General features: G+C 61.0%; 1 protein-coding gene across 2 annotated transcripts; it reads right to left on the reverse strand.

The window, feature by feature from the left end:
- Window positions 1–1,183: 1,183 nt before the first annotated feature.
- RPS9 (ribosomal protein S9) lies at window positions 1,184–4,618 on the reverse strand. Of its 2 annotated transcripts, XR_014709332.1 has the most exons (6): window positions 4,533–4,618; window positions 3,440–3,562; window positions 2,835–2,957; window positions 2,513–2,699; window positions 1,899–2,108; window positions 1,293–1,430 (listed from the first exon to the last, which is right to left on the reverse strand). XR_014709332.1 is itself a non-coding variant. In XM_084612613.1 (5 exons), exons 2-5 carry the CDS (start codon window positions 3,534–3,536, stop codon window positions 1,253–1,255), a joined length of 585 nt encoding a protein of 194 aa, XP_084468739.1. In that variant the 5' UTR covers window positions 3,537–3,562; window positions 4,533–4,618; the 3' UTR covers window positions 1,184–1,252. The 2 variants fall into 2 exon arrangements, 1 of the variants encoding a protein (XP_084468739.1); XM_084612613.1 differs by lacking the exon at window positions 1,899–2,108 and having other exon boundaries at window positions 1,184–1,430.
- Window positions 4,619–10,127: the final 5,509 nt, after the last annotated feature.

Below are 10,127 nucleotides of genomic sequence, written 5' to 3' on the forward strand. Positions count from 1 at the left end.
TGCTGGGGACAGGGCAGGTCTCACCCCCTTCTCCTTAACCAGCCCCCCGTAAAGCCACCATCCAGCCAGTTGCTTGCTGCCCCGTTTGCTTCTCAGCCAGGCAGGGGCCCCAGCCCCCTTCTCAGGCCAGGAGGACTCCTGGGGTGAGCGAAGAGCAGCCAGACTGGGTCAGACCAAAGGTCCAGCTACCCCTGGACCCCAGCTTCTGCCAGGGCCAGGTGCCCCCCAGGGAATGAACACAACAGGTGACCACCCACTGATCCATCCCGGTGTGACCACTGCCAGCTTCTGGCACAATACGAGGGGAGTGAGGTCTAGCTGACAGCAGCCTGGCATCCCCCAGTGCCATGAGGCAGGAAACAGCAGGGCAGGGCAGGGCAGGGGTCCCACCGAGAATGGGCCTTTCCCCTCTTCTTGAAGCCCCCAAGGCCATGGCACACCTCTTACCCATGTGCCCAGACCCCAGCACATCTCTCCCCCCACCCCACCCCCAAGCTTGGCTGGGGCAGCATTGGGCCAGAGGGGCTAGGACCCAGGGGACCATTCAGTGTGAGGGAGGGGTACTCCTCTTCACCCCCCCCCCCCCAAATGCCCCAGTCTAACCCCAGAACAGAGGCATCCTAGAAATGTCCCTGAAGCAGCCAGCACCTGGAGAACCCAGCCCAGGGCACAAACAGGCCAAGCTCCTCCCCCAGTGTTGAGCTGGGGGGCAGGGAGAGGGAGGGCCCAGCCATACTGAACTGGGCCCTATGGCCTTTGTGACACAGCCCCCAGCTACTTCCCCTTCCTGCCCCTCCCTGGGAGTAGCCTCCACCCCCATTAGCATCAGCCAGCCACTGATCAGGGTTAACCCTCCAACCCAACCACACCCCCAGTGTGGAAACAGGCAGCAGGTCCATGCCCCAGTTTTATTTCCAAGGGCCGGTGCAGCCTGCAGGGGGGAAGGGCAAGCAGCAGGCAGGACAGGGCTCACTTCCAGACAGAACAAGCTGGGGAAACTGCCTGCGGCAGGGCCCAGGAGACACTGCAAAGGGCCTCCCGCTCACAGCCCAGAGCCCCCCCCAAGTGAGGCACAGAGAGGTCTGAGCATTTGCTGTGAGGCTGGGGTCCAGCAGCCCTGATGCCCCAACGCAAGGACCCCACTAACAGTCCAATCCCAGGGCAGGGGGAGTCCAGTACAAGCTCCACTCCAAACTGGTTTATTGAGAGATACAGCAACGCAGGCTGCCCAGCAAGGGGAGCCGCCCAGCCTTTAATCCTCCTCTTCCTCATCCGCCCCACCAGTGCCACCCTGCCCCTTCTTGGCGTTCTTCCTCTTGACACGGCCAGGCCGGCCGCCCCCATAGGGCGAGCGCAGCGAGAAGTCGATGTGCTTCTGCGAGTCCAGGCGCACGATGAAGGATGGGATGTTCACGACCTGCTTCCGCACACTGGGGAAAGGGAGAGGGGTGAGGGCAGGCACAGGAAGCCACCTACCCACAGTGCTCTGGGGCAATGGGACCCCTCAGGATTTAACATGCAACCCCTGGGGAAAATGCTCCACCCCTTCGCCATCTCTTAGCTCCTCCCAGACACTCCCCAGAGCCAGCTGCACATCAGCTGCTCCTAGATTCCCAGTCCCCTCCACCCCACCCTCCAAGCCAGCTCCTGCTGTTACCAGGTGTGAATCCAGAGTCCAAAGAAAAGGGGTGACCCTCTGGATTGATGCTAGGAGCAGCGATCAGAAGCCAGCCCTATTCCCACTGCAAAAGAGGAGTGACTCCAGATTGACACCAGGGGAGCCGAGATCAGAACCAGGTCCCACTGAACCAAGCTCCATTCCCAGGTAGCCCTGGGATCCAATCTCCATTGGCAGACCCCTCCCAGCATGGGGCACAGAGCAGGCGGTGGCTCGTTACCTTTGCAGCAGCCCCAAGCGCAGGGGGCTGGTGGAATGGCCTGGCCCTTCGCAAGGTGTACGGCTCTGCCGCAGTGAGCCTTGCCGACATGGGCAGCCCTACCGCCCACTACCCGGAGCGCAGGGTTAGACCAACCGGGGGGTTCCCCAGGCCAGAGCCTGCCCCTCTGGGCAGGGGGCTCCATGCACCTCACAGGCTCATCCAGGAGGGCTACACAACACAGCAAGAGCAAAGCTTTAGCACGGGGAGGGTCGGAGCAACAGCCAAACTCCCCACGTCCTTGGGATCAGCTTTGCCCTGGGTCCTTGGCAGGGTCAATCACCGAGAACAGGGCCACTGACCTGCCTGCCACATGGCCCCTCCTCACGAACTCACCAGCCGGGGGAGATACCACCCCAGCGAACCAGCAGGTCCAGGTGGCAGAGTCAATAACTGAACCCAGGAGTCCTGGCTCCCAGCCCCCACCCCTACTGTAACCCACTACTAGACCCTCCCCTCCCAGAGCCAGGGAAGAGAACCCAGGAGTCCTGGCTCTCAGCCCTCACCCCTGATGTAACCCACTAGACCCCCCCCACCCCCCCATACACACAGAGCGTGGCACACGGCTGCCCTACCGGATGTGCCTCTGGCGGATCAGCACCCGGGCATGGTGGATGGACTTGGCCAGCCCCAGCTTGAAGACCTGGGTCTGGAGGCGCCGCTCCAGGAAATCCTCAATCTTGAGGCCCAGGATATAATCCAGCTTCATCTTGCCCTCATCCAGCACCCCGATGCGCACCAGCCGTCGCAGCAGGGCATTGCCTGGGGGTGGGGGGGGGGGTGAGACAGGAGTCAGATCCCAGGGACCCTGCCCCTTCCCCTCCCAACTTCAGACATCCACTGGGACCAGCTCCCAGCACCCTCCACCATGTCACCCCCCATATCCTGCCCCCCTACCTTCAAAGAGGCGCTTGGGGTCCTTCTCATCCAGCGTGAGCAGCTCACGGGCCGCCTTGCGGATCTTGGCCAGGGTGAACTTCACCCGCCAAACCTCACGCTTGTTCCGCAGCCCGTATTCACCTGGGGAGGAGCAGGGCTGTTACCAACAGGCAGCCACTTCTGGGGTGGGGCGCAGGGGCTGGTTATATGGGGGACCCCTCACCAGGCACTGGGACACAGTTCAGGACTGTATCCTACTGACTAGAGAGGCAGCAGGTTGAATATTACCTGGCTTAATGGGGTTAAATCTCCTAAAGATCAGAAAACAAACCACTGGGCCATTAATGCTGCATCTAACACAAGCTGCATATGGTGGCACAGCGCCCCCTAGTGCCAGCCATGACTGCGAGTGAGAGCGCCCCCTGCTGAGCCCCCCCACCCTGCTTCCTGCAGCCCAGCACCCCCTAATGTAGCCCCAGGGCCAGCCCTGACTGCCAAGGGAGAGCACCCTTGACCCACTCCCTGGAGCAGTGCCCCCTATGAGCCCCCCCCCCACAGCACAGTGCCTCCTGCTAAGCTCCAGCCAGGCACCAGCCTGAGTCCCCCCCACCCCCAAAACTCACCAATGAGCTTCAGCTCCTGGTCGAGGCGGGATTTCTCAAAGGGGCGCCGGGGGGTGACATAGGTCTTCCGGCACACCCAGCTCCTGGCAACGGGCATCGCGACCAAGGCTGTGGGCTCTGGCCCTGCGGGAGAGGCAGAGGGAATGAGCCAGGAAGAGACAGGACAATTCTGCTGCATCCCCAGCCACCCCACAAACCCAGGGTGCAGCTTTTCCCGGGAGGGAACGGCTGTCAGACCAGGACACTCGTTTCACACTTTGGAGAAGGGGGCACATACAGCCCCTGGCATAAGGGTGGGGGATTGCAGGAGCCCGTGGTGGGTGCAATGAAGTCAGCAAAGCTATGAAGCCGGGACCCACAAGCCCTCAGAGGGGGAGCCTTTGTTGGGGATCTGTACAGCACCAAGCGCAGCAGTTACACAACCCACTGCACGGTGCCGCGGACCCAACCCTCGTTACAGGAATCAGGGGCAAGGGCGACACCATGCACGAGGACAGGGGCCCCAGGGCTGCCAGGCCCCTGCAGCCAGCAGAGCCCAGGGCCCCTCCCGTGCCGGGGTGAAGAGGGAGGCGCTGCGGGCCAGCCCGCAGCAAGGCTGGAAGCGACAGGGGCATCTGCGGGGTGTGTAGGGGGTGCCCTGGGGGCCGGCACGGGGGCAGCTGGTCTCTCCTTCGCAGCCCTGTTTGCGAGAACCCCGCAGCGCTGCGGGCGCTTTGCAGGTGGGGAAACTGAGGCACAACCGGGGGAGCCACTTGCCCGACCCCGCTGCACCAGGCGGGGGGGGGGGGGGAGACGAATCCCGCCCCCACAATGCACGGGGCTGGGGGAAGGAGCCTCCCGGGCCACGTGCTGTGCCCCTCCCCCCTTGCAAACCCCTCCCGCTGCAGCAGCAGCGCGCGCCAGGCCCAGGGGCCGCACGCGCCCGTGTCGCTAGCGCGCCGGCCGCCTCTGCGCATGCGCGCCGGCCCCGCGGAGAGCCCCGCGCGCCCGCCTTCTGCCGCGCGCGCGCGCTCGCCCCCTCGGCCCGGCCCTCCTCCCCCCTGCGGCCGCCCGGCCCCCAGCCCCGGCCCAGCGCGCCCCGCCCTGGCCTCACCTCACACGAACAGCCACAGTGATGGCGGATGAAAAAAAAGAAAGCGGCGTACCCGGGGGCTGCCTTATATAGGGCACGGAAAAGGCTCCGCCCTCCGAAGCGTTAACCAATGGCCGGGCGCCGTCGGGCCCCGATGACCAATGGAGGGGCGGTGCCTCGCGCCACCCGCTGGCCAATGACTGAATGCTCCCGGGGTCATAGAGAGAGATTCCTAGAGGGTCGTACACGCGTGGGAGAGTGGCTGGGGGTGGCCATTGCTATGTGGGGGTGAACCCTCCTCCCGTCCCAGGGGGGAGCGGCCGCCATTGCTGTGTGGGGGTGAACCCCCTTCCCGTCCCAGGGGGGAGCGGCCGCCATTGCTGTGTGGGGGTGAACCCCCTTCCCGTCCCAGGGGGGAGCGGCCGCCATTGCTGTGTGGGGGTGAACCCTCCTCCCGTCCCAGGGGGGAGCGGCCGCCATTGCTGTGTGGGGGTGAACCCCCTTCCCGTCCCAGGGGGGAGCGGCCGCCATTGCTGTGTGGGGGTGAACCCTCCTCCCGTCCCAGGGGGGAGCGGCCGCCATTGCTGTGTGGGGGTGAACCCCCTTCCCGTCCCAGGGGGGAGCGGCCGCCATTGCTGTGTGGGGGTGAACCCCCTTCCCGTCCCAGGGGGGAGCGGCCGCCATTGCTGTGTGGGGGTGAACCCTCCTCCCGTCCCAGGGGGGAGCGGCCGCCATTGCTGTGTGGGGGTGAACCCTCCTCCCGTCCCAGGGGGGAGCGGCCGCCATTGCTGTGTGGGGGTGAACCCTCCTCCCGTCCCAGGGGGGAGCGGCCGCCATTGCTGTGTGGGGGTGAACCCTCCTCCCGTCCCAGGGGGGAGCGGCCGCCATTGCTGTGTGGGGGTGAACCCTCCTCCCGTCCCAGGGGGGAGCGGCCGCCATTGCTGTGTGGGGGTGAACCCCCTTCCCTTCACTAAGGCAACCCATCTAGAATCTCCCTGCGACCCACTGGTGGGTTGGGACCCCTTGTTTGGGAAATGATTCCCTAGATAACGCAGCCTCTGTATGGCCCGTGCGTCTCTCCCCAGACCGGGGCTAGTCCTGCCCCCCCATGAAACCCACAGGGGTTTTGCTCTAGATTCAGTGGGAGCAGGGTGAGACCTCGTAAACCAGAGCACGACCCGTGGGACCAGGTCCCTGGCTGGCATAAATCGGCCTAGCTCCAGGGAAGTCACCGGCTGGAGAACTGACCCATCAGTGGGCGTTTCCCCGCTGATTTCGGTGGGCATTGCATATGGACCTTGCTTGAATTAATTGGTGCTCAGCGCACCTGGGGCAGTCTGATACTGGGGGTGTGATGCGTCCGGGCTGGTTTATTTTAGTTGCCAACCGACCATGGCCTGTAGATCGTAGACTTGCTCCACCCAGTATGAGCCACAGCCGGTGGGAGGCCAGAGCGCCTGGCATCACATGGGAGGTGCCCAGCGTGTGGTGGGGACCCTGGCATGGTCACCCATGGGGTGGGATTGAGATCAACTTCCAAAGAAAACGTTGGAAGCCGTTGAGTGTATGATAAAAGGAAGAGAGGGGTTGCAAGCACCGGATCCCCCCATCTCACGCCAAACCTTTCGCAGGGTTTGGGTCTGTCTTAGGGGAAGTTTAGGAGGAAAAAGAGCAGGAGGAAAAAGGCAGCAGAAAGGAGGGGGTAGAGGGACCATCTCAATGGAAATGGACAGTGGAACTGGAGTGGAGAGAATAATGTGAACGAATCCTCCCGTCCCAGGCCTGGGTCTGATTGCGTGGATTTTATACTGGTCTAGCTGAGATCAGAACCCAGCCCTGCCCCCGCTGCAGTCAGGGGTGACTAGTCTGAAGGGCCATGTGTCTGTAGCCCTTTGAGGTCTGGCCGGTTCCCCTTGGCCCGCTCCCCCATCCCAGACACAGCCCGTGGCTGGTGGCCCAGGCTGAGCCGGGAGCCTGTAAATCTCCCTTTTCATTGGGGAAGCTGTAAAGTGCCCAGCCGCCGCAAATGGCAGAGAATTAAGCTGCTGATTTACTGGGTGTTTTTCTCCTAACCTGGTATTTGTGTGAGAAGCCGACTGTGCTGAATCCCCAGCCCTCTTGCTCTAACCACAAGACACCACTCCCCTCCCAGAGCCAGGTATAGAACCCAGGAGTCTGGACCCCCAGTCCCCCTGCTCTAACCACTAGACCCCCCCCGCCCTGCCCAGAGACGAGTGAGATGCAGACAGGCAGTAGCAGGTGGTATTTGTCTGTGTGCAGTCAGTGTGGGGGAGTGGCTGTGTGTGAGGGGGGACGGCTGTTTGTGGCGGCTGTTTTCTTCATGCGCACTTGGGGTGAGGGGGGCGGGGTTTGTGTGTCTCCTATGTGTGGGGGAATGTTTGTGGCTGTGTGTGGGGGCATCTCTGTGGCTGTGCACACTCGGGTCTGTGTGGGTGCATCTGTGTGTGTTTGTGTGTGTCTCTGGGTGTGTGGGGCTGTAGGTGCATGCATACACATGTGTGTGTGTTTGGGGTTGTTTGTGCATGTGTGCATGAGTATGTGGGGTTGTGTGAGTGTCTGTGTGTTTGGGGTTATGAGTCGGTGTGTCTGTGTGCTTGGCATGTATATTTGGGATTGTCTGTGCGTATGAAAGTGTCTGTGTGTTTGGGGTTGGATCTCTGTGTTTGGGGTTGTTTCTATATTTCTGCGTGTTTGGGGTTATATCTGTGTGTTTGGGCTTGTCTGTGTTTGGGGTTGTGTGTGTGTGTGTGTATGGTTGGGGTTGTGTGTCTGTGGGGTTTGGAGTGTCTGCATGGTTGGGGTTGTGTATCTGTGTGGTTGTGGGTGGGTGTGTCTGTGTGGTGGGGATGTCTGTGTGTCTATGTGGTTGGGGGAGGGTGTCTATGTGGTTGGGGTTCTGTGTATTTGTGTCTGTGTGGCTGGGATTGTGTGTGTGTGTGGTTAGGGGTGTGTGTGTCTGTGTGGTTGGGGGAGGGTGTCTATGTGGTTGGGGTTCTGTGTATTTGTGTCTGTGTGGCTGGGGTTGTGTGTGTGTGGCTGGGGTTGTGTGTGTCTGTGTGGTTGGGGGGCTGTCTGTCTCTGTGGTTGGGGATGTGTGTGTCTAGACTGTGTGCGCACGCGAGTCTGTCTGTCTGTGACAACGATGACATCACATTCCTCTCAGCTCCCCCCACCCCCCGCCTGTGCCCCATCTAGAAACTGACTCAGCTTCCCGGGGTCTCTCAGCTCAGCGATCCCCTGGCGGGGCTGAGCAGTGGGGCTGTGGGTTCTATGCTACCCACTCAGCATCGCGGGGTGGGGGGCTGTGATAGAGGCCAGGGGTGCAAAGTGGGATCCCAGCAGAGGGGGGCTGTGGTGTGGAGGGGAGTGGGATCCCAGTGGAGGGGCTGTGGGGTGGAGGGGGAACCCAGCAGGGGAGGGGGCTGGGAGGGGAGGGGAGGGAAGGGGGGATCCCAGCGGGTGGGGGGGGTGGGATGAGGGGGGATCCCAGCATAGGGGTGCTGGATGCATGAGAGATGTTTGCTCACATTCGGTGCTGGTTCCCTGTGTGTGTGTGCACGTGGGGGTGGTTTTCAACTGCACCCAACACATCTTGCGCCCCCAACCAGGATGACTACTGGCCTGGGACTGCGCCCTCCGCCCCTGCCTGGCTGTGTTGGGGGTGTGTGTGGGTGGCTGTGTGTGTGTGTCTGATGCCATGATTCCTAGGTTCATAGATTCATGGCCAGCAGGGACCCTTGCGATCAGCTCATTTGACCTCCTGTATGACCCCACCCAGGGCGCTGCCCTGAATTCATTCCCGGTTGACGAGAGCAGATCCCCAAAACCAGCCACCTGGGCTGAGTAATTGCCAGGGCAGGAGAATCCACCAGGCCCCTTGGTAACTTCCCCTCCCTCTTCAAAACCCGGCCCCGATTTGCCATCTGAATGCGTCTAGCTCCAACCTCCAGCCGTGGGATCAGGCTCCAACCATCCCTTGCCAGGCTGAGGAGCCCGTGATTAAATATTTGTTCCCCACATGAGAGAACTCTTCTCTGGCCCCCTCGCCGATTGATGGGGCCCTACCAAATTCATGGTCCATGTTGGTCAATTTCATGGGTCATAGGATTTTAAAAATTTTAAATGTCGTGAGTTCAGGTATTCAACTCTGAACTGTCATGCTGGTGTAATTGTAGGGGTCCTGACCCAAAAGGGGGGTCACAAGGTGATTGTAGGGGGGCCGCAGTACTGGCTACCCTTACTTCTGCGCTGCTGCTGACAGCAGCCCTGCCTTCAGAGCTGGGCCCTCAGCCAGCAGCTGCTGCTGTCCGGCCACCCAGCTCTGAAGGCAATGCAGAAGTAAGGGTGGCGATAACGTCACCCCCCTACAATAACCTTGTGACCCCTCCCCATGACCCCCTTTTGTCTCAGGCCCCCCAGCTGGAGAAACACTGGTCTCCCCCGTGAAATCTCATATTACCTTATGCTGTACCGATTTCACGGGGGAGACCAGATTTCACGGTCCGTGCCACGTTTTCCATGGTCGTGAATTTGATAGGGCCCTATCGACTGAGCACCGTCCTTCTTGGAGTCCAGCCGCGGTCGCACCAAGGCCAAACCCAGAGGTGAAATAAACTCTTTGAGATCCCCCTGTTTGTGCATCCCCAGCTGGCCTTACCCCTTTGGGCCGTAGTGCCCGTGTGGTCAGCTGATTCTCCAACAAGACCCCAGATCTTTTCCAGATGCCGCGTCCTGGCACCGAGTCCCCGCCCAGTCCAATAGCACGGGCCTTGGTTCCTTGCTCCTGGGCGGAGGACTCTGCATTTCACCGAAGTCCAGTGCATGTTTTTTGTGTGCCCCCAGCGATCCTGGTCGCTCTGTCTCGGTGGCCTGTCCTCGGCGGCATTTACCGCAGCCCTCATCAGCGGGTCGTTGGCGTTATCGGCACGGGGTGCTCTGTTTGCTCCCGGGTCATTGACAATAAACATGTCCAAGAACCAAGCCTGGTGCCCCCCACCCCGGAAACACACCCACTCAAGGAGGGTGCCCTGTTTTCAGGGGCATTTGGAGGCCCCTTGCTTAGCTAGTGTGATACGCTGTGTGTGTGTTTGTGTTTTAGACTTGGTGTGTGTGTGAAAGAGAGAGAGAGAGACTATGTCTGGGTACGTGAAACTTCACGTGTGTGTGTGATTCTCTGTGAAAGGGAGAGAGAGACTGTGTGGGTATGTGAAACTGTGTGTGTGTGACGCTGTGTGTGGGGGGGGTCTTGTGAGTATGCAGGAGCCAGGATGTGTGTGTGACACTCTGTGTGTGTATGAGACATCACACGGACATGTCTGCGTGTGAGGGTGCAGTGTGTGTATGAGCCGCGTGTGTGGCACTCTGGGTGTGTATGAGCCAAGTGTGTGTAGCGCTTAGTGAGTGTATGAGGCATATGTGTGTGACACTGTCAGGGTGTGTATGAACTGTGTGTGTGACACTGTTGGGATGTGTACAAGCTGTGTGTGTGTGGGTGTGACTCTGTCAGTGTGTGTTTGAGCTGGGTGTGTCTATGTGACAGTCAGTGTGTGCACGCAAGCTGGGTGTGTGTGACACTGTGTGTGTGAGCCACATATG

The sequence above is a fragment of the Lepidochelys olivacea genome (genome assembly GCF_965140295.1).
Source record: "Lepidochelys olivacea isolate rLepOli2 genome assembly, chromosome: 23".
NCBI lineage: Eukaryota > Metazoa > Chordata > Testudines > Cheloniidae > Lepidochelys > Lepidochelys olivacea.

What these genes read in the sequence shown, in the direction of transcription:
- RPS9 (XM_084612613.1), bottom strand. Translation starts at nt 3,536, where the DNA reads ATGCCCGTTGCCAGGAGCTGGGTGTGCCGGAAGACCTATGTCACCCCC. An exon ending in CCAGGAGCTGAAGCTCATTG is followed by an intron (nt 2,958 to 3,439) that starts GTGAGTTTTGGG and finishes GCTCCTCCCCAG; the next exon opens with GTGAATACGGGCTGCGGAAC. An exon ending in CCCCAAGCGCCTCTTTGAAG is followed by an intron (nt 2,700 to 2,834) that starts GTAGGGGGGCAG and finishes CCCCACCCCCAG; the next exon opens with GCAATGCCCTGCTGCGACGG.